This window comes from Macrobrachium rosenbergii, chromosome 41 (genome assembly GCF_040412425.1).
Source record: "Macrobrachium rosenbergii isolate ZJJX-2024 chromosome 41, ASM4041242v1, whole genome shotgun sequence".
NCBI classification, from domain to species: Eukaryota; Metazoa; Arthropoda; class Malacostraca; order Decapoda; family Palaemonidae; genus Macrobrachium; species Macrobrachium rosenbergii.
This window is the reverse complement of record NC_089781.1, coordinates 429,397-454,638: the sequence shown is the minus strand read 5'-3', so window position 1 is coordinate 454,638 and position 25,242 is coordinate 429,397. Positions and strand designations below refer to the sequence as shown.

The 25,242-nt window shown below is 39.0% G+C and overlaps 1 protein-coding gene across 1 annotated transcript in view; it reads left to right on the top strand.

Annotated features, from left to right (window-relative positions):
• The window catches only part of LOC136826554 (alpha-2-macroglobulin-like), a 440,224-nt gene that overhangs the window by 133,601 nt on the left and 281,381 nt on the right, over positions 1-25,242 (top strand). Inside the window, 3 exon segments of the mRNA XM_067083736.1 lie at positions 364-597; positions 19,887-20,063; positions 21,157-21,331. Of these exon segments, the coding sequence (XP_066939837.1) occupies positions 364-597; positions 19,887-20,063; positions 21,157-21,331 (586 nt within the window).

Below are 25,242 nucleotides of genomic sequence, written 5' to 3'. Positions count from 1 at the left end.
CATTAGTGCCATTATTTTATAGAATAGTGTATTGCCATTATTTTATTAAAATAGTGCAACCAGACCACTAATTAAATGTTGGGTGGTAGGTTAACTCTTCAGAATGAAGATTGATTTCAACATTAATGATTTTGATTTTTAAGGACTCCTGTATTGACAGAAATATTTTTGACAGATGAGATATATTGTGCAGTTTAGAACATGTGTTAAGAGCTACAGTATGGATGTTATGGACTTTGTTATTGAAATACAGTACAGTACTGTAACCTCTGTAGTGTCTGATGCATGAGAAACTTTTATTCTCATGTACTGTATGTAAGTGTAAGTGCAAAAATAAATATATGTCATGGATTTCTTTTTCAGATTAAGTCTGTGAATTACCCACGTATTCAAAGTTCCACCTCCTCTTGGCGATCCATCATGTATGAATCCAGTTACAGACATCATCTGAAAAAATACTATTCTCCATCAAATTCTTCACTTGTTATTCAAGCCCCTGAGAACTCCCTACCTTGCCACCCAGATGGTTCGAGAGATATTATTCTCCCTGTTCTCTTTTCTGCTAAGAGTCAGCCAAGTGCAGTGTTTACAGTCCAGGTAATGTTTTTTATTACAGTATTTGCATTGCAGTATCTTGTTCTTTTTCTGTAAAGCTGACCTAAAAATAATAGTGCTTATGAGAGGATTATGAAGATTTTTATGCTGCAAAATCTGTTCTGTTTTTTTTTTTCTGTGGGTATCAAGACATTCTTTTTGTGACCCTTTCCCAGATTATACAATATTTGATGAAATTTGAATGGTGGAATTTCTATATGATATATGCACTACATTAGTACATTTAAGGTAATGCATGACATCCTTTATAAACGAAAATGTGTTAATTCTGTTTATGTATTTTTGAAAGCTGTAATTGTACGCGTAGCAGACTAATATGCTGCCTTTTGAAATAAATTTATTTAGACATATAAATGAGTTGGTTAAAACATAGTAGGCCTATATGATAGAGTTATTGAAGAATAAGATGTTCGCAGGAATCAAGAAAAATATCCCTTCAGAATTGTTAATAGTATATTTGAAATTTCCCTGTTTTTATAGTTCTTGAGAACCATATCACTACAGTGGTAAAAGAAATTTCCTCGTAAATGTGGGCTCAAACAGGCAATTTCTCTTAGCATCTAGTGATAACTTGCCACCAGTCAAGGCACCGAAAGGTATCCTGTAGTTGCATGGACTGACTCATATGAACATAAAATTAAAAAAAAACTTGGAAACCGCTATTCATATGAAAGTAAGGCATAGAAGAACAAAAGTTGGAATCATAAAAACACATCCAATACTTCAGTCCTCGTCTCAAAATATATACAGTAATAGTTCGGCTGCCATGGCCATTCAGAATTTGATTGATGTCAGATTTAATAATAATTCTTTCTCTCTGTATCTGGAAAACAGTCATTCTTAGGAAAGAAGTTCATAGAAGAAAAAAGATGCAGAATATCAAAATACATCATGTGATGTGACTTTTAACATCATACCTCAAGTTAGATAAGAGATATTGCAATTAAAATTTGTTGCATCCCAATTTCATTGCAAAAAAAGGAAAAATGCAGCATTCTTTATGTAACTGCAAAACGGTCATTAATTTGAAAAAATGCATTGAAGAAAAAAGATGTAGAATATCAAAATACATCATATGATGTAACTTGCAACTTCATATCTCAGATTATATAATAGATATTGCAATTGAAATGTTAAGTGTCTCAATTTCATCATAAAATAATAGGAAAAATATAGCCTTTTTTATGTAACTCACAAATGGTAATTTATTTTTAAAAAAGTGCGTGGAATAAAAAAAAAGATTCATAATATCAAAATGTCATATAGGGTATTTATTAACTTCATAGCTCTAATAATATTGGAGATATTACAATTCATTTTTTGAGTATTTCAATCTCACCATGAAATATCAAAATAATAAGCAATTCATTCTTTATCTAACAAAATTATTTATTTGAAAACGAAATATCCAAGTGGAAAACTTTAGAAACATTAATATATACTAAATAAATCAAGTTGTAACTTAATATCTCTGATTGTAGTAAATATATTCTAAATTTTGTTTTAGACACAATTTCAATACCTACTTTACGGTACAAGGGGCAATCTGTGAAAGAACAAAGATCTTGACATAGGTAGTACTACAGTTCCTAATATTATATGTAATTCAAGAAAAGCTATAACTACCCATAACTAATGTTATCAAAACTAAATTAGATGTCTTCATCTTCCTCTGACAAGTCATCACTCATCATTGCTGCTTCTCCGTTGTAACAATGGCCACCGCAGACCTCACAAGCTGTAACACAAAAGAGCCCCTCTCTTCTACAGCTGCATCTCATTGTTTGGCACTGGTTCTCACTTTCCCTGCAACTCCAACATACTGATTTCAGCAGTTCATCAGGGGCAGTATTACCAACAAGCATCTTAAGTCTTAACTTATGACTTCGATCAACTTCCCATCCTCTTCTAACTGGGTTTAAAGCTTCAGTATCCAGTTCTTTCTAGATTATTAATTGGCGATGCACTTTCAGAGCATGCTGGATACTGGCATCTTCCGTTGGTGGTAGAATTTCTGGATTGATCTGACCCCTATGTGCTTGTTGGAAACATCTGGAGTGGCATTCCTTTTCTAAGGTATTTGTAATACCATATGTATTTCATTGCCCCAATCCCTGCTACTTTAATACTCTCACCTGAAGCTTCTTTTTTTAAAGAATGGCTCAACTATTTCACTAGGGAATGACCTGTGATAGACTTCTTTTTTTTGTATGGTTGTGAATTTTGGACAGTGTATCACAGCCAGACCAAGAATACTTAAACAGAAACTCCTTTCTTTCACACATTGGTATTGATTCAATGTTATATGGTCCCTTTTGACCAGCTAACAAATATAAGTTCTTTGTGCATGAAGGTCTGTGGTAGCAAAGTAAAACTATCTGTCTTGTGCTACAACTATTACCGAGGAAAACGTATTTGATGCCATTCCATTTGTAGTTTTTACAATTAAAGTGTCGGCATCATCTACTGCTTGTTCTGTGCCAATGTTGGATGCTCTCATTTCTTGACATAGAAGTTAAATTAACGAACTCTTATGTGACTCATTTGTCAAGAAAGACTCTCTATCACAGGTAAATGGAGTCTGCAAATGTTTATACGCAGAAAAAACCTTCAGTCTTAACATTAGAATAAATCTTCTGGTGTCAGCTGGAAACCAGTTTAAAAATCATAAAAAATCATATATACAAGGATTCTGTGGCATCTGGTATCTGATATGCAGATGAGGTGGAAGTGGGTCAGAGACCCAGCTGGAACCTCGTGAGGTATTGTCTTTCTTCAGCTGCCTTGGAGAGCAGTGTCACGCCAACTTCACTCGCTGACGCTCGAATTGCACCACTGGGTGATCGACAACTCGGTGGAGCTCATGGCCAGATACATTCTGGGCAAAAGGAATGTAGTGGCCGACATGCTAAGTCATCAGAGACAAGTTCTAGGTACAGAGTGATCTCTGCTTCAGGACATAGCGGACAGGCTGTTTCATCTGTGGGGAAGACCCATGTTAGACCTCTTCACTTCAAGGTTCAACAGAAAATTAGAGGCCTATTCTTTGGTGGTCCCGGATCTGTTCGCTGTGGTGGAGGATGCCCTTCAAGATCCTTGGGACAACCTGAAAGTTTATGCCTTCCCTCCACTCTGCCTGATCTGTCATGTCCTAAACAGAGAAATGAGTTCCAAGAATCTCAGGATGACCCTATAGCTCCTTTGTGGCCACAGCAGAGTGGTTCCCGGATCTTATGTCTCTATTGTCAGCAGTGCTGAGAGAGACTTCCCCTTGGCACAGTCTTCTCTGTCAACCTCATGTAGAGAGGTACCACCAATTGGTATGGCCTGTCTCTTCATGGCTGGAGGTTATCCAGTATTTCTTATGAGGGAGAGGTTTTTCTTGCAGAGCAGCGACTCAGATGTCCGGCTACCTAAGGAGATCTTTGTCGGCTGTGTATTAAGGCAAGTAGGCAGTCTACTGTGATTGGTGTCGTCGATGGGGTTTCTCTCCACTCAGAACTTCTGTTCAACAGATAGCAGACTTCCTAATCTATCTCAGAACAGAGAAATGCCTTTCTGTTTCTGCTGTCAAGGGCTACAAGGCTGCTTTAGGATTAGTTCTCCGCCTGAAAGATGTGGACATCTCTTCTTCCTGGGAAATCTTTACGTTGTTCAAGAGCTTTGAGCAGTCTTGTTCTCCTGGGGAACTCAAGCTTCCTACATGAGACCTAACTCTGGTACTGAGTAGTCTCACTTGGGCTCCATTCAAGCCACTGTGTCAATCGTCAGACTGGGATCTGACTTTGAAAACAGTTTTTCGCCTGGCCTTCACATTTATGAAGAGAGTTGGTGAGCTCCATGGTCTAGATTATGACATTAAACACACCAGTGGTGGGGGTCTGTGGCTTTCGAATTTGTCCCGGAATTCCTAGCTAAGACTCAAAATCCCTCAGTTCACGATGACAGATTTGCTTCGTTTTCCTTCCTTCTCTTAATCCTTCCCTTAATGATTTTCTTAACAGCGATCATAAAGAGTTACTGCTTTGCCCCGTCAGAGCACTGCATTGCTATCTGAAAAGGACTCATCACCTAAGACCTAGGTGCCATAGACTTTTTGTTAGCATAGGCCAAGCCAAGAAAGAAGTGTCCAAGAATACTGTTTCGTTTTGGCTGCATGAAGTAATTAGGCAAGCCTGTGCCTCATTGTCAAGTTCTGGGCCCAATACTGTGCATGCTAAGGCACATGACATCAGAGGAATAGGTTCCTCTCTGGAATTTAAGAAGAACTTGTCTGTTCATAGGATTTTGAATGCTGGTTCTTGGCTTCGTCAGGCCATGTCCACTTCCTTCTACCTGAAAGACATTGCCCACAAGTCCTTGGACACTTTTTCCTTGGGTCCGGTGGTGGCTGCTCAACAAGTTGCGTAGCTCATCCAGTGCCCCTGGCTGGACTGTTTGTATTTTGCCTAGGATGACAGTGTGGAAGAGAGAATGAGAGAGATGACTGGTCTCTTTTCTTTCCCTTTTTCCTTTCTTCTCTACCTGCAGGCGGTTTTGAAGAATAAGGCACATCATACATTGGAACTGGCTTGATGCAGGTGAGTGTTGCAGCTATACTGTTACAGCATTTTTATGTTCCATACAACATAAAAATTTGCTTCTCAGTAGCTTGTACCTCTCTCTCTCCAGCAAGTGGAGTGAGAAGTGGTGACAAACCTGTTACCTGTGGCTGGCATGGTTTGTTGCTTGAACAGATCTAGTTCTCTTTGACTTCCATATATGCAATGAATCTAGCTTGCTGCATTGTATTTTAACCAAGGGGATTGGGTGTTAGATACCCACTTAACTAAAAACTCAGAGGCTTAGGTCCTCTTCCTTAGAACTCTAATTTCTAGGAAGAGTGATCAGATGTGCCGAACCTCCAGTCATTTCAAGCGCTGAATGGCCTTAGTTGCCCCAGTGCTTGGCATGTATGCCTAAAATCTATAAATCAGTCAATCCAGTCATTTCAGAATTCTCATACCTCCCTCCAAGTGTAAGGCTATCCTAATGTTAAGACTGAAGGTATGTTCCGTGTATGAACAAATGACAAATTTTTAATTAATTTGTATTTGAGGTCTTAATATAGACTGCCCACCTCTAGCCACCCCTCTTATGTCTTATCCTGGGTTGTAAGAAAGCCTGAATGCATCATGAGCTTCCAGCTGGGTCTCTGACCCACTTCTACTTTATCTGCGTATCAGGTGCCAATGTCACAGATGCCTTGCATATACAATTTTTGATTGTTTTGAAACAGGTTTCCAGCTGGCACCAGAAGATTTATCCTAATGTTAAGACCTCAGTTAATTAAAAATTTGTCATATTTACATCGTATTTTGGTGATACTCTCTTGCCAGCTATTCTTCTCAAATGTCTATCATAGGTCACACCCTAGTGAAATAGTTGAGCTATTCTTTAAAAAAGAAGCTTCATGCGAGAGTATTGAAGTAGCATGGATTGGGGGAATGAAAATTACCTATGGTATTACAAATACCTTAGAAAAGGAACGCCAGTCCAGGTTTTTTCAACAGGCACAAAGGGGTAAGATCAATCCAGAAATTCTACCACCAACAGAAGATGCCAGTATCCAGCATGCTCCGAGAGTGTCAGGATCTTCGTTCTTTCATAGATTGCCCCTTGTACGGTAAAGTAGGTGTTGAAATTGTCTAAAAAAAATTTGGAATATATTTACTGTATTCAGAGATATTAAGTTGCAACTTTATTTATTTAGTATATATTAATATTCCCAATGTTTTTCCTTGGATATTTTGTTTTCAAATTATTTTTTTTTTAGATAAAGAATGAATTGCTTATTGTTTTGATATTTCATGATGAGATTGAAATACTCAAAAAATGAATTGCAATATCTCCAATATTACTAGTGCTATGAAGTTAATAAGTACCTCATATAATACACTTTGATATTCTGAATCTTTTTTTTTATTCCATGCATTTTTTTTTAATAAATAACCATTTGTGAATTACATAAAAAAGGCTATATTTTTCCCATTATTTTACGATGAAATTGAAACATTTAACATTTAAATTGCAATATCTCCTATATAATTTGAGATATGAAGTTTGTAAAGACGTCAGATGTCTCTTCATTTCGCAGCACGTTCATGCATCACACTTATTAACATGTCAAGAATCTCATGTAAATATTCTTATGTAGAATTTCCTGGCCCTTCTGCCGATATATATTTTATCATTGTATGTATGTTATGTCTCTTAAAATTGCTGTTTGTTTGACTGTCAACAAACACAAATTGCTCAAAGTGCGGGTCACGACAATCGGAGGTCGGGCACTATGTTTCCGTCCGCACTCTGCCATGTATACCTGAGCCCAGGTAAATAAATCGGTTAATATCCAGCCCAGGTAAATAAATCGGTTAATATCCAGTTCGACCTTTTTGTCCTCACAACTGGTGACCCGAGGAGTGACGGTAAAAACAGCGGTTTTGGCTTCGCCATTAACAGACTCACTATGGCAGCTTTACCTTCAGAGAGCCTTTAATGGAACCACACGGCGACAGAAGTCTAGGCCTCTGAAAGCTCCTTCCTCAGAGAACACCCACTCCACTAACAGAATAATTACAGTGTACCCCTCCAGGTACGTTCTGGCATGGTCAAATGGTTTGGCCCCGCCATTTATGATTCACGTTGACCGTACTCAGAAGTCATTAATGGAACCACACAGCGTATAGTTTTGACTTCTGACAAACCCCAAACACCATTAACGGACTAAGTATTTCGCGTTTTGGTTTGAGGAAAAATGTCGGACACTGGGGTAGAAAGTCATTCTGAGGACGCACAGATCCTCTGCATCCCCCTCTTGCCTTCGAAGGCAACAATAAGCCAGGCGATAAAACTCCCTCTGTTCTCTCGACAAGACACAGCATCCTGGTTTCTGTGGGCAGATGTCCATTTCTGAGTGACGAAAATTACAGACGAGGAGACCAAGGTAGACGTAACCATGACAACGCTACCAGAGGAGGTCTTCAACAAAATCACCCCATGGTTGGACTCGCAGCTGGGCAAAGTAAAGTACAGAGACCTGCGAGATAAGCTCATCAACACATATTCCATGCCCGTCCCAGAGAGAGCCCAAAGCGCCCTCGACCTGATGACCCAGCCCCTGTGGGATGCATCAGCCAGGGATGCCTGGGACGAACTACAAGGTCTCTTTTTGCTGCTGGGTGTCAACGTGGACTCGGAGGAAGGAGATCAGCTTGTTGCGAGAAATATTCCTGCGGCGCCTTCCGCAGGAGGTGAAGGGGCAAATCACGGATGTGGACGCCCTTTCAGTGGACGAATTGGTGAATGTCGAACACAAACTCCACGAGGCCACCAAGGCCTCCAAACACACTGCAACACCCGCAGCCTGTAACCTGGTAACAGAAGAAGCTGAGGCAGAGGACACGAATGTGGTATACAAGAAGATGGCGCCGCCACAACAGCAGAGGACGTGGACAAATCCAGCCTGGTGTTACTTCCATCGGAGGTTCGGGAGCACCGCCAGAAATTGCAGAGCTCCCTGTTCTTTCACAAAAAATGAGAAAGGCGGTCACAAATAGCAGCAGTGGCCGCAAACCTTAAGGAGCCCCGGCCAGTAGGATTCTTCATCCACGACGCCATATCAAAGCGACGGATGCTGGTAGACACTGGGGCTATGCAATCTGTGTTTCTGCCATCAAGGGAGGACTGCGACTGCATGTCCAGCGCCGCAACCGCACTGGTGGCCGCTATCTCCAAGTTTGGCTGCACCATTAGCTGCTTCCCCGGCAAGAACAACCCAGTGGCCAATGCCCTATCAATAGTCGAGATAAATTCAGTCCACCTGGGCATAGACTACGAGGACCTGGTGAAGGAACAAGCTGCGGACCCAGAAACAGCAGCCTACCGCATGGCACTCACCGCACTGAGGTGAGAAGAAGTGCCAATAGGTGGGTCCAGTTCAACACTTCTCTGCGACACCAGCACTGGCTGCCCGTGCCCCCTGATACCTGCGTCGAGAAGAAAGCAGACGTTCAACATCATCCACGGGCTGTCCCATCCATCAGGATGAATAACAGCATGCCTGATGACAGAAAAGTTCGTGTAGGCAGGATCAGGAAGGATGTTCGAGAGTGGGCGAAGAACTGCATACTGTGCCTGACAAGTAAAATCACCCGGCACATGGAATCAGGCATCAGAGATTTCCCTCAACCACGTTAGCGTTTTGGGCACATCCATGCAGATGTTGCAGGGCGTCTGCCGCAATCAGGGGGCACCAGATACCTCCTGATGGTCATAGACCATTCCACAAGATGGCCGGAAGCAACCCCTAATGACGGAAGTGTCAACGAGCGCCTGCGCAGAAGCCCTCCTGTCAAGTTGGATAAGCCGTTTTGGTGTGCCTGGCAACATAACTACAGACAGAGGCCTGGCATTCTTATTGGAGCTCTGGGTCTCCCTGGCACGCCTGATGGGGACAATTCTCCACAGTACAACACCATATAACCCTGCATCCAACGGCATGGTGGAAAGGACCCACTGTTCATTGAAGGCAGCTCTGATGGCACGTTGCACTAACGACAATTGGAAGGCACAGCTGCCCTGGGTCCTGCTGGGTCTCCACACCAAGGGCAAAGGTTGAGGGAAATAGCAAAGAGGTTTGCGCCCTGCCAAAAGACTTTTCATGGTCAGGACCCACGTCTACAGCCCAAAAGGCCTGGATTCCTGCACGCACATCTTCATCAGGATCGACGCCCACTGCCCACCCTTGAGCAGACCATACAGATGCCCATACCGTGTCGTTAGTAGGGCATCCAAGGCCTACCTCGTCAACATCCACGGGCAGGAAGACTGGGTTTCTGTCAACAGGCTAAAGCCAGCCTTCCTGATGGACAGCGGAACTTGGGAGGAAACTGGCAGGCGCCCCAGAATTCCTTCACAAAACAAGGCCTTGGATGAACCCATTGGCATCCTGGAAAGTGGTCAAGGACGTCCCAAGAGGCTGCACTAAGGAAGTCATCCGCTCGGCAAAACCGCCGGGAGATTCAGCAGTCAAAGCCGTCCCATGTCCGCAGGTATCAAGAACTCGGGGCTGGCTCCTGCTCCCAAAGAGGTTCCGTGATTGATTTTCAAGAAGTCTTCCAATCATTATTTCATAATAATTGTCTGGTGGGGGCGAGTACTTGTAAAGATGTCAGACGTCTCTTCATTTCGCATCAATCACGTTCATGCATCACACTTATTAACATGTCAAGAATCTCATGTAAATATTCGTATGTAGAATTTCCTGGCCTTTCCGCCAATATATATTTTATCATTGTATGTATGTTATGTCTTTTAAAATTGCCATTTGTTTGACTGTCAACAAACACAAATTGCTCAGAGTGTGAGTCACAGCAATCAGAGGTCGGGCACTACGTTTCCGTCCGCACTCTGCCATGTATACCTGAGCCCAGGTAAATAAATCAGTTAATACCTAGTTCGACCTTTTTGTCCTCACAAGATAAAAGTTACATCATATGGTGTATTTTGATATTCTACATATTTTTTCTTCTATGCATTTTTTCAAATAAATGACTCTTTTGTAGTTACATAAAGAACGCTCCATTTTTCCTTGTATTTTGCAATGAAATTGGGTACAACAAATTTTAATTGCAATATCTCCTATCTAATTTGATGTATGAAGTTAAATCACATCACATGATGTATTTTGATTTTTTCTTCTATGAACTTCTTTCCTAAGAATGACTGTTTTCCAGATACCGAGAACAAGAAATATTAAATCTGACATCAATCAAACTTTGAAAGGCCACAGCAGCCAACCTATGAGATATTTTGAGATGGGGAATGAAGTATTGGATGTGTTTGTATGATTCCAACTTCTGTTCTTCTATGCCTTACTTTCATATGGATAGCGGTTCCAAGTTTTTTTTTCTTTAACCATTTTTACGTTAAAAATTGCTTCTATTTTGGCAATTAATGTGTGGTGATAAAGGAGGCCAAAAAAATTTTTTGCCCACCCCTGAGAAATTAACTTTTTTTTTTGGTGATACTAGAAACACATCCCTCCACAATCCCACAAAAATCAGATTCTTTGGAATTTTTTCACAGATTTCATGTATTTTGCCTTAATTTTATTTTACTATTACACCTGATATCCATCTCTTTAAGTGTGTCAGTTTGAACATTCCCCAAAGAGCAGTTGTTAGTTTTCAGTTGGTTTAACTATAAAAGTTAAGTATATCTTAGTTTAACCAGACCACTGAGCTGATTAACAGCTCTCCTAGGGCTGGCCCGAAGGATTAGATTTATCTTACGTGGCTAAGAACCAATTGGTTACCTAGCAACAGGACCTACAGCTTATTCTGGAATCCGAATCACATTATAGCAAGAAATGAATTTCTATCACCAGAAATAAATTCCTCTTATTCTTCACTGGCCAGTCAGAGATTCGAACTCGCGGCCAGCAGAGTGCTAGCTGAGAACGGAACCCACCCACCCAATGAGGAACTATTTAGCATGGTGGCCTACATGTTAGGCAGTCTAATTCTAAAAATATGTTTTCATATAAGTAACTTACCAAGTAATTACATAACTATACTTTCCACTCGTGCAGCAGCTTAAATTTGAAATTCACAGTAGCACTCCGATTGTTTAGTGTAGGTGACCAGTCCCACCCACTAACGGGAGCACTAGGAACGACTTAGCAGACAACCTCATTCTCTTTCTGCTGCGCTCGGTGTAAACATCAGGTGTTTGCAGTAGCTTTGTACATTATTCGCCAGTTGGATAACCGATTTCGGTGAAATATTATTGCTGATTTCGAGTAGCTTTCAAGCCTACAGCTTTCAGGATCAGTATTTTATTGTTTCATTGTTAAGATCTGATTCATGTTTATCATATTTCGTTACAGCAATTTTGCAATCAGTTGATTAACTCTCCTTTACCGAGTAGCATATTGTAATGCAAATATTGTGTTTGCTACTGAACTGATGTTTTCAGTGGCGAATACATATTGGCATGTCTCAAATAATGTTCAATAGGAATTGGGGTATGTTTGTGTGATGGTACTTTATGTACTTCAAAACAGTTGTCGGTAAAGAATTGATTAGAACATCTTCCTATTACACTTTCCTTTGCAGAGAAATGAAAAAGTGTAAGGGCAGAATGTAGTAAGGAGAGAAATTACTTATTTTGGTGGCAATGGGCTTTTGGATAAACAGACTTTCTTGACATCCGAAAATCGGCACTGAGCACCCAGGAGCGCTCACTAGCTACCCGAGCTACTAGCTCGCCTGGCACCATCTACCTGGGAGCACTCAGCACCCGGCACCAGCTCCCAATTGTCTGGCACCAACTCTCCCCGCATTAATTTTTCTCTCCTGCTACTAGCCCTCTTATCTCCCCCGCGCCTGGCTCCCTTGCTTCGTTCCTGTGCCCTTGCCAGTCTTGTGTCTGGGTTAACAGTTGTTAACCTTGTGATAGTGAAGTGTTGTGTTGTGGAGGAGGTGATTATCCAGCCTGTCAGTTCTCCTAGACCTAAGTCACTGTCATACTCCATTGAACCTGGGAGGAGACATACTGAAAGTCCAATGGAGGCTGATGGGAAGTCCCCCGGGTAGTTGCCCCCTCAGTCGAACCTGTTGTACATTCCCAGTCTGTGACAGACGGCCACTGAAAAGGCATCTTGCTGTAGGTGTAGGGGAGAAGGTGGCTATCCGGCCTGTCGGATCCCCTAGACCTAAAGTCCCTGTCATGCTCCCCTGAACCTGGGAAGAGACATACTGTTAGCCCAAGGGAGTCCAAGGGGGTTTGCCCTCGGTAGTTGGCCCCCTCAGTTGAGCCTGTTATCCTGTCCCAGGCCTCTGTGGGCAACCATTGAAAAGGCGTCCAAAAGGATGTGCTTTAGCTCTCCTCTAGGGGTACAGATTCCGGTTTGGAAGCTTGTCTCCCGAACTTCCAGTTGTGGAACACCAGTACTTGGCAACAAAACAATCTTCCAGTGCTTGAAAGTGCTGAGCGCCCAGCAACTTCTGAGCGTCCAGTGGCTCCTGAGCGGCCCCTGATGCTCCTAGATGGAAGGGAGAAGATTTACCCAAGGTCCAAAGGAGGTTGGTGGGGTTTGCCCATGGGCAGTTACCTTCTCAGTAGAACCTGTTGCTCACAGTTCGCATAGTGGAAGACCCTCAGACTGCCGTTGGAAGAGCGTCCCTGTTAGTGTCCACCAGATGTGTCGGACTCAAAACTTAGCCCTGACGAGAGGTGTTCTAGGTGTTTTTCACGGCGTGTCCCGACCACTGAAGAGATGTAGCAACAACAAGATGTCTCCTATTATGTCTAAACAGGCTAGAGATCCTCCTCTTGGCAACATACGACAGTCTCTGAGCACTCAGCGCTGACTCCTGGACGCCTGCTGTCTACCACTGCGTGGTCGGCTCCAGTCGCAGAGAGTTCGGCGCCAACTCCTGAGTGCCCGGTGCCAATTCCTGAACATTTGGCACCTATTCCAAAGCAAAATTATCTATCCAGCACTTGGCTTCTGCCATTGAACACCTTTCACCCACTCACGGACAGTTTTTTCTGTATTCCTGAGCTCCCAGCACCAACCTTCCAGTGCCCAGAGCCAGTCCCTGCTCGCCCAGCACCAATTTTCGAGCACTCGACACTAATTCTGGAGTGCTCGGCTCATTAGTGCTCGACAACTACCATTTTTTAAAAACCACTGTTGTTCTCTCTTGAACGCCAGTTCCTGATCGAGCTCCTGGCTCCGGTTTTTCAAGTGACTGGCACCAGTCCCTGATAACCTGACACCAATGATTCTTCAGTATCAGTCTCCCACATCTGAGCACCATATGGAGAGCATACGTCTGCATATAGAGAGCTCCTCTTTTCAGCACTGGGCGCCACCTCTGGGACATTTAGTGTCTAGAAGTCGTATCTTGTGCAGACGAGGACATTTATGTCCAGTGTTTTTGAGCTTCATGAAGAAAGCTCCCTCCTCATAGGCAGCAGGAGCACTGGCTAAGAAGATGAGGATTTCTGGTTTTTTGTCAAGAGACATAGCCTCGGTTTGTCTCTGAGTCGTGTCCTCTGTGGGTAAGGATGATGGAAACGTTTTTTAGAGATTTCCACTCCTTACTTTGAAATCTCAAGAAGAGAAAACTCGGATGCTCTGTTACTACTGAGGGAGTCACACAATTGTATTCATCCATGTTGTTTTTGCCTCCACGCCTACAACACCTCTTCCCTCAGGACACAATTGAGAGAATTGTGTCTGTTCTGCAGAAGGATTTGTCTCAGTGTGACAGACCTGCTGTTATGCCTGTACGTAGACTTCTGTGTTTTCCACATATGTCTTCAGTCTGTATGTGGTGTTAGCGAGTCTATTACAATCTATTCCACTCGAATGTCCAAGTGTCCACCGACTGTCATGAGTCAGCATGGTCGGCAGCTAGTCCGCATGGTTGTCTGCGAGTCCTGACAAGGATCTTCAAGTTCCCTCAGTTGTCTGCGAGTCAGTATAGTCGTCAGCGAATCTGCACGGCCTGCAATGCCCCTTTTTCCTCTTAGAATAAAAGACTAAGTTCAGAATAGAGATGAACCAGACAGTCCTATCAGCCATTCTCCAAGGGCGTTTGGATGAAGACCTGGTTATGCAGGAGGTTTCCTTCTATGTCCCTGCCAGACTCTGGGAGTATCTCAAGTCCATCTGGCAGGACAGGGTCCCCTAGTGCAAGGATCTGCGTTTCAGCCTCTCTACAGCAAGCGTTCTCTTGAGTCCTCACTCCTCTAGCATTTGACTTCATGTTTTGAAACATCAGTCTTTACCTGGGCGCCTGGCTTCTTTGATTACCTTCGAAGCAAAGTTGGCAAAGGTTTTTAACATCTGGGACTGGGAAACGCAACTGGACACTTGTTTATCCCCTTAGGCCTGAATTAGGTCAGACCTACAGCAGTGGCTGTCTGAACGTAAAACTTCAGAAGGGAATTTCCCTCATACCAAGAGCCCAGACCTCGTTTTCTATTCAAATGCCTAGGATCTGGGTAGGAGAGCCTGCTTGGGGAACCAGGTAATTTCCAGGATGTGGCCCTTGGAAGAAAATAAAATTCTCATCTCTCAGATAGCCAAAATCTTTTCACTTACGACTTCAGGGCTTATCAACCCTATTGCCCTGAACCGTTAGAAGCATGTCCTTCCCGCCAAGTGGACCTTGGATCCCCTGGTCTGGCGGAATCTGTAGAATCTATGGGACAGGCCGAATTTGGCCTGGTTTGCCACCTCAAGGAAAATTTTCCTTCCTCTTTTCATTCTCTAATCCTAGACCCTCTTGCAAGGGCAACTTCGCCATGCTGCAAGTTAGCTCCAACTTGGACCTTTACACCCTTCCGCATTCCAACTCGGTTAAGGAAAGGCTGAACAAGTTTTCAGGCTCATCCCAACGTGATGATGACCCTCTTATCCCTGTTCTGAACCATGAATAATGGTTTCCACACAATCTATATCTACTCAGACAGCCTCACTTCAAAAGATACCACTAAGGGTGGGCCACTCTCTTCTCGGACAGATTTACAGACTGTCTGGGACCTTGTCTGGAAGAAGTGAATTTTTCAAGACCGACTTTGGAGACTGTTGCAAGATGCAGATGTCAGTCTTCTTGCCATGTACTCCAGTCTTAGTGGGTAGTCTTCAGACGGTGTAAAGGTTATAACATCTCGTCTGTGAATTCCTCTTTAGCTGAGGACTGCCAAGGGGGCTCCCTTCTTCCACCATCAAGGGGCATAAAGCAATGCTAGGCTTAGTCTTTGAACACAAAGGTCTAGTTTTATCATCTAACCAAGATCTTAGCGACCTATTAAGTCTATTGAGACTTCCATGGCAGAGAAGAGTAGACTCCGTATCTTGGAATTCGGACATAGCTCTCAAGTGGTTAACAGGCCTTTCTTTCGAGCCTCTCCGTTCCACGTCTCTCAACTTAACTAGAAAACTTTGTTTCTTGTGGCCAAATGAGTTAGTAACCTTCAGACTGTAGACAAGTGAGCAGATTTTGCTTAGGGAGACAGTCTGTGCTGTAACACTACGTTTTCTGGGCCAAGAAAGAAACAGGATCCTTGCTTTCTCCCTTAAGTAGTTGACGGACATCCCTGGCTCTGGGAGAGTGAGCGAAATGTCTAGTTTGAGCTTTCAGGTTTTACCTGAGCAAGCCTTATAATCAGAGGGCCATCTATACCTAGGGTGTCCTGACAAGATCCTGTCTCGCCCTCTGCCTATGAATGAATTGTCCTTCATCTCCAATGAACTTTGTTTTTGAGATGCACTCTCAGATTCAGGAGAACGATTTGCCAACTTGTTAAGGGAAAGCTAAGATGTCAGAATAGCCTCTACCTCATTAGCTTTCAGGCTCAGGCTCATTATGTCTCTCACTTCTGTTTGGTAACTAGCCCACTAGAAGTGTAATGGTTCTTCACTTCTAAATTTTTTCTTGGAGTCAAAACAGTGTTAAAAAATTTTGCAGTACCTTGGGACCATTATTAGTAATTGGCATGGCACTGAGGGAGGAAGCAGAGGATTTTCTCCTATCTCTTCACCTTGTAGTAAGGTGCCGAATTTTTTGGGCAGCCGGGGGCTACAGTGTACAGGGAGCACCCACCACTCCCAGTGGATGGGTAGTTGTTTATTTTAGTATAGGTGACAAAGTTGTTTGGTTGTTTTTATATTTTGGTACTGCACCCAGGGCAAGGGCACTCAATGATGCTTTGCTAGCCAGTGGAATGCTCCTTTGCTGCAGAGCTCCCACTTAGGTAAAGGTGATCCTTGGCTATACTGCCGCGCCACTGCACGTTAAGATGGGCACCAACCGGAGGCAATTTTCTCCTGCAATGGCTCTCTTAGCTGGTGAGGAAAAGACAAGCATTGTTTTCCAATGCTAGCAACTTTGTCTGTTTCAGATTCATTACATACCTTAATGTTTTGGAATGGAATATGTCCATGTATCTCACCTCCTGTCAATGTGTGATTCACCTATGTAATTACTTGGTAAGTTACTTATATGAAAATGATATTTTCATAAAATTAAGTTTCATATATAGTTAACAAGTATTTGTAGAATCAGAGCCTGCCCTCATCCCCCCCTGATGGGCATAAGGGCAGAAACAGAATGAGATTGTCTGCTAAGTTATTCCTAGTACCCCCATTAGTGGGCGGGACTGGTCACCTACACTAAACAATCGGAGTGCTACTGCGAATTTCAAATTTAAGCTGTTGCACGAGTGGAAAGTATAGCTATGTAATTACTTGCTAAGTATGCATGAAACTTTATTTTATTATGAAAATATAATTTTCCTTGCTGTTATTAAAAGAAAACTTGATTCCAGAATGTTGCAAAAAGTTATTTACTGGTACAAATTAAGTTGCTTTATCCATATTATGTTGATTTACCTTATAATGCTTTCAGTTCGAAACATTGGATGACCTTGTTTACTAATCTTTATTGATCAAGAAAAGATGCTGAATTTTGGATGCAAGACTGGTGAATGAATTATTGTTAAAACAATATATGAGGGTCATTAGTCTTACTTTAGTAAAATAGCATAGTACAGTATTCCAAAAGATGTCAAATTTTGTTTCACACTCACATCTAAGATTGATACTGGGGTAAAGTGCAAATGGCACCGTTATGCCAAGATTATTTATGGATAATATTCCAAAACAAATTGAACCCATATCAGGAATTTAAGCAATATTCTGTTAGGTTGGCTGCAGAAAATGGCACACATCTGAACATTATTAACAAATTGATAATCTTTTACATCTTGATAATTTGATTGCTTTGATGCTAGATTTTATTTATGTAATGTAATATAATTATTTAAGGTTTTCTAATTTTACCTTGTGATTTACATGATTAACTGGTTTATGGGTTGCAGTGACTCATTGTGGTAATACTGTAGTTTTTTGTATGTAAGGCTTGTCCTTCACTGATTTGCTAAAAATCCATAAGTAAAAAGTCGTTACTTTGTCTTTTACCACATTTTGTATTGAAAACTCTACTACAGTTGTATATTCGTTGCCTAATGCAATGATATGATAAAAATTTGCCTATGTTGATTAATAAGTGAACTAAATCAAAGAATATGAATATATTTTGAGTCCACAAGAGTATGTTGCATAGCAGAGGGGTGAGATCAAAGATAGACATTGCAATGGCACCCCATTCAATAGCCAGTCAGAAGTGTAAATATGAATGTGCTTGTCATGGGACCTAGTGTAAGTGAATGTACAGTAAACCCCCGGTATTCGCGGGGGATGTGTACCACACGCCCCTGCGAATCCTTAAAACCCTTCTAAAAACACTTAGAACTACTTATTTTGATAGTTCAAACACAAAAAAATCCTAAAAATGCTTATACTTGAGTATTTTAATAGTTTTATTACAATGAGTACATTTAGTCATGAAAATGATATGAAAATACAGTAATTAGCGAATATTTCTCAGTGAAGGATATGCAAATGGGCGGATTTTCCGCGAATAATGTGTATATATGTTCCGTAGAGAAATCCGCGAATAGTTGAGTCAGCAAATCGTGAGAACACGAATACGGGGGCTTTACTACGACAGTGACAGACTAATTTCAAGTGTCACCAGTGTCTTTTAAATTCATTCAAATTTGCTTTTGGCCTGTCTAATCTACTTGTTCCTCCTTTTTGTTTTTACCAAGCAACATCACTTATATGTACAGAATTTCATCTTAAAATGTTAGTATTACAGGTAATTCTTAATGTTCCTCCTTAATCTATTTTCTGTTTTACCTCATATCAGTGGATCAGATCTGAAAATATTTCTCCTACATTACAAGCGTAATACATGTGATGACATAAGTGGTCGTAATCCATATCTATTGATTGTTTTAAAGTTTCCTTGTAACTAGCTAGAAATTAAAGCCTTGTAGAATGAGCAGTAGACACAGCTACAAGTATCATTGGTATTTCAGGTGCTACCTTACCAGTTGTTTGGTATGTTAATATCTGCCATGCTGCAATATTCATATACATACAGAATAAGATTTTATTTATTAACACAACAAAGTTTAAATAAACTCATTACTTCCAAAGATACAGTTCCACTTCCTGTACCTAACTGTACATAGAACTCTTACTTTTAACACGAGGTTCATAACCTAGACCTGACTGAGGTAGTACTGTAGCAACTTAACAAACACTTTGAGGGATCCTGCTTTCTATTATGTAACAGTCTGTTAAGTGATGAAAAGTTAAGTATACCTTAGTTTAACCAGACCACTGAGCTGATTAACAGCTCTCCTAGGGCTGGCCTGAAGGATTAGATTTTAATTTTACGTGTTTAAGAACCAATTGGTTACTTAGCAACGGGACCTACAGCTTATTGTGGAATCCGAACCACATTACAACGGGAAATGCATTTCTGTCACCAGAAATAAATTCCTCTAATTCTTCATTGGCCGGTTGGAGACTCGAACGCGGGCCAGCAGAGTGCTAGCTGAGAACGGTACTGACTCGTCCAATGAGGAAGTGTTAAGGCCCTATATTGTAGTATACATTTAAATGTTTTCTAGATAACTGACAGCTAACAGCAATTACACATAGCTCCTAACCTGAACTAACCTGTAATTTAAACATTAAATTTAAGAGTTTTTTGTTTATAAATGTATCACACCTAAAATGGTAGCCTAACAAAAAATAATGTAACTACAATAATAAGTACCGAAATCCATGAAGTTGAGGACTGTAAAGTTGCGGTGTTGCTTTAGTAACTTGACTACGTAAGGTACCTCACATACTCATGGTAATTGTTACTGTAATATTGGAAGGTACAGTAGTTGACATACCAGTTAGTAACCATTATAATTACTTCCATTGGTAATTCTTTTCTGTTTGTCGTGGGCTACATCACCTTAATGTATTTTCAGTAGTTGATTGTAAAAGTTTTATCATAATATCACAAGAACACTTACCAAATGTTAGAGGATGAAACTTTGAATGGTCAAAAAGGGAAAGTGCTTGCAGATGGTTTCTGGCACATAGGATTTATGTAATGTAAATGTCATTGATAATTATACTACATGCAGTTATCTCACAAGTGCATTCTGTAGTTTGTTCTGGTTTTATGCTTCATGTCAAAGAGTGTTGGGAGTTTACTTTGTTCCCTAGAATTGCTAATTGAATTTATTATTTATTTTGATTTTTATATATTTATTCTTACACCCTTTTTTCATTTCAGGTTATATCTCGTGGACAGATTCAGTACACAAACACAGAAGAGTACGACCTTGTATCATCCGACCTTCCAGTAAATAGTGATAACTTGATAAGTGCATTTATATCACCTCCTGACCTTGTCCGGGGTGTTATCAGTATACCCATAAGTCTTCCTTCGACAGCCTCTCCATCTGCAAAGGTAAGATTTGCATCAATTCAGGAAATTACCTACTAAAAGGAATCATTATTTAAGTTGTATAGAGAGGGGATATCTGATATTTTTTTTCCAGTCGTGGGAATTACGTACTTGTTTATTTGTAGGTTATGCATTTTAAGGTTTGATAAAATGGCTTTAGATTTCTTACCAGATTAATTAAAAATAGGTGCAGTTGACTGAAGATATTGCTGAGAAAGTTTTAGAATTCTGATTAAACCTGAGATTAGATCTCTTTTCTTTTTGAATCAAAGCATAATATGTAAAATGGATAGATAATAATTTATGAGTAATTATTTATCATAACTTCTTTACTAAGCACTGTGGATGTACTGTATATCAACTAATATACTTTCCAAAAATTTTTGAATATGAAAACAGTAACACACTCCTTCCTAAAATATATGTTGCATGTTTTTCAAAGTTTATCAAAAATTTTGATGCAGAGATCAGATCACAGAATTTTAACGACCCGTTAGTAATAACCATTAACACCAGGGCTTGAAACATCTTTAGTGCTCTTGTGCAAGATGATATTGGCAGTTTGTCAACTACTGTACATCAAGAGAAAATGAACTAGAACTGGTCTTCCCTTGCTGGCATAGGTTTGTTTACCACCCAAGCATTGAACATACGGGGGTGTTTTGATTCAGATTTCCTGGATCTCTCACATTGTCTGATTTTAACTACTCTATGTTTATTTCATGGCCCAGTAGTAAAATGTGAACTTGATTCTACATGCTGTACTAAACTCTGTAAAGTATTGCTCTCTCTCTCTCTCTCTCTCTCTCTCTCTCTCTCTCTCTCTCTCTCTCTCTCTCTCTCTCTCTCTCTCTTTACCATTACATACCACTAGCCAGTTAAAATTAGAAATAAGAAATTAAACAAAAGGATTGAGTATTGTACACTGCAAGTAAAAATTACTGTATTTTGTGCCATGTATATTTCTGTTGCCTAAGCAATTGCACACTTTTTGTGAGTATAATTCGAAACAGAAGGAATCTTTCCAGCTTTTAATCATGTCATAGATTTAAAAATGTTTTATTGGTTATGTCTTTTATGCAGTTAAATTCAACAGATTGTAGTTTGGTATTCCCGTGGGGATGGCGAGGTGATCTCAGATTCCCAAGAAATTAAGGTTTCCCGATGTTACACCAATAATGTTGATCTTAATTGGTCTAAGAGCAAAGTTCAACCAGGAGAACAGGCCAACCTTAAGCTTGCTACTGAACCACAGTCTACTTGCAGTCTAGGTAAGATGTACAAAAATCCTTTGTAAAAATTTATTTTAGTAGCCCTGGGATAAAAGAAAGATCAATGTTAATCTGTATTATCCAGTTATGCAGTTAAATAAATCCATAACTCAACAGGAAAGTCACCAAAAGTAGGATAACTGGGATTGTTTTATTGTATACATATATGTACTGGCTCACCATTATCCAGAACTCTACATTATCTGACTTTGCCGACAGGTAAAAACAGTACAGTCTACTTGGCAAATACTTATACCTCTCTTGATAGAACAGTGGGTAGCGTCTACTGGAGTCGCTGAATAGGTTTCGTGTCAAGGGTTCGTGTCCCGACGATACCAATTCATTTATTGCTTATATGAATTCCCCTTCGGCGACAATTCTCCATCGGAGATATTCCCGAGGTAGTGTGAATTTGATATTAAGCGACATTTGTAGCTTCATGATTGTATATAAAACACGGTGTGATAAAAAATTTCATAATAAGAGCTGCGTGTTCCAAACGTACCAATGAACTGTCATGGCGGAGGTGGGTCATTGCCGAGGCTAAGTACAATTTCCCCGCTCACGACGGGTAAAAACAGTACAGCCTACTCGGCAAAGACTTATACCTCTCTTAATAGCTCAGTGGGTAGCGTCTACTGGAGTTGCTGAATAGGTTTCGTGTCAAGGGTTCGTGTCCCGACGATACCAATTCATTTATCACTTATATAAATTCCCCTTCGGCGACAATTCTCCATCGGAGATATTCCCGAGGTAGCGTGAATTTGATATTAAGCGACATTTGTAGCTTCATGATTATATGTATATATATATATATATATATATATATATATATACATATATGTATACATATAATACTGTATATATATATAATATTATATATATATATGTATTATATATATATATATATATATATATATATATATATATATATATATATATATATTATATACATTATATATATATATATATATATATATATATATATATATATATATATATATATATATATATATATATATATATATATATATATATATATATGTATATATATATATATATATATATATATATATATATATATATATATATATATATATATATATATATATATATATATATATATATATATATATATATATATATATATATATATATATATATACATACATATATATATATTATATGTATATACATATATATATATATATATATATATATATATAATATATATACATATATATATGTGTGAATGTATTTGTATATACATATACAGTGAAACTTCGCTTTAAAGCCGATTGCCCCGTTAAAGTGAAGCATTGGTTTTATTCGTGTCGTAAGTGATGTTTATCGATAGGCTACCCTCGGCCTAGGTGCGATAACCACTGACATACATGAAAAGATTCACATTATGAAATAAACTGATAATAAAGGTAATAAAACATTTTTATATTATATCTTATGGGCACATCTTCATAATAACTGGCCTATTCAAGGAATAATTCCATATCAGTGAAATCAACTTTTCTCTTTGCAAGGCCAGCTGAGAAAATGTAAACATCGAATTATGGTTTTACACTCACAACAACCTTTATCTTAGGTAACCTTTCAGAAATTTCAATGATAGTGTAATTACGATAGCAATAACATGTAAGATAACGTATGATTAATTTTTGATTAAAAATTCATTATTATTTTGGTGGTAAATAACTGTTTAGAACACTTCAGTCATACAAACGATAATTATGCACAATAATTATCGTACATTATCGTACTGTTAGGGGTTTTGGATTGGCGATGATATGTAAACAAAACGTTACCATTTTAGGTGACATGTGTAGGAAAAACATGGTATAGAATCAGCTTTGTTATTTCGTTTATTTTGAATTCCTAAGGATCCAGTAAGTAAAACAGCATTTGTAATAACATCATCTTTACGTAATGAATATTTCATAAGATACCTGTTCTTGCAAAAGCTAGCCTATATACACACGGTTTTGTAATGTAGCAGTCACCTTATAATACAGATATCAGATGAATTCATGAAAATTTGCCATCATTTTTTACCCCATCTTATCTAAAGGTCGACTTATACACAGAAATATAGGCTACATTAAGTTCCAATTTTGCACCAATGTTGAGGTTAGTTTGCAAGTAAACTTAAACATTAGTAGCCACTACCCTTGGCCGGATTTTGTCCATTAAATCCGATGTCCATTGGTTCCAGGTCTGCTAAAGCAAGGATTTAATTATATATATATATATATATATATATATATATATATATATATATATATATATATATATATATATATATATATATATATATATACATATATATATATATACACATATATACATATGTATATATATATATATATATATATATATATATATATATATATATATATATATATATATATATATATATATATATATATATATATATATATATATATATATAATATAAATAAATACACGCGTGCAAACACACACAATAAACCCCCGTATTCGCGTTCTCACGTTTCGCGGACTCACCAATTCACAGGATTTTATGTGGAATGTATCAATAAATCATTTGCGAAAAATTTGGCAATTCCCAGACTTTTTCATCGGGAAATATTCACTACTTACTATATTTTGATGTTATTTTCATGACTAAATAAATTTTTTTATGATAAAATGATTTACTAAATTTCAAATTTCAAATAATAATAATAATAATAATAATAATAATAATAATAATAATAATACTGTAAGATTAAATAATGCATAACTCAAAGAGAGAGAGAGAGAATGATTTTCTCCCCTCCATTCAGGACGGACCCAACCTCATTAAAGTGAAGATAGATGCTCAGAATTGATACCATTGAAATATTAAAATTATATTAAAGTACTATTGAAATGATATTAAAATGATATAAAATTGTTTCAGGATGATAGTATAAGCATTTGTAGAGGGTACGTTTTATGATAAAATAATGATTTACAGTACGTACTAATTTTCAAATATTAATATTAAGTTTAATTAGATTAAATAATAACATTAAATTAAAATAATAATCTCTCTCTCTCTCTCTCTCTCTCTCTCTCTCTCTCTCTCTCTCTCTCTCTCTCTCTCTCTCTCTCTCTCTCTCTCTTATTTAGACGAGAGAATTTTTCTGATGTAATATGTACGTATGTTTCTTTTGTATGATAAATAAATGATTTACCTAATAGATACTAATTTTCAAATATTAAGATTAATATAAGATTAAATAATAATAATAATAATAACAATAATAATAATATAATTATAATAATATTATAATAATATTTTTCCGTGCATTTGTGTAGTAAATTTTTTTAGCATTTTAAACAAACATATCGTGATTTCTAGTCTTTTTATACTGACTTGAGAAAGGAGGGGGGAGGGTACATGTCAATTTACTTGACATTTTGACATATTGGCCACAGGGGAAGGGGAATGTTGCCCTTAGTGTTGATATCATAAGGCTTTATTCTCCTCTCTCTCTCTCTCTCTCTCTCTCTCTCTCTCTCTCTCTCTCTCTCTCTCAGGAAAAGATACTGTTTGTTTGTGTGTGTGTGTTTTTATAGTGTTTTAAAAATGTATAGTAAAGGTATTACGTCTTTGGAAGACAAAAAACATAAAAATGTTTTCGTTGTCAGGGAGATTAAAGAGATAAACACTCTCTCCCTCTCTCTCTCTCCCCCTCTCTCTCTCTCTCTCTCTCTCTCTCTCTCTCTCTCTCTCTCTCTCTCTCTCTCTCTCTCTCTCTCTCTCCAACCAGCCTTGTTGAATATAAGTCATCAAAGTGGTAACTCTCTCTCTCTCTGCTTTGGCTGGAAGGCTTAGAAGTACGTTTGTATATATTTTTATGGGTGCTAATGTTCAAGATGACTTTTAAATT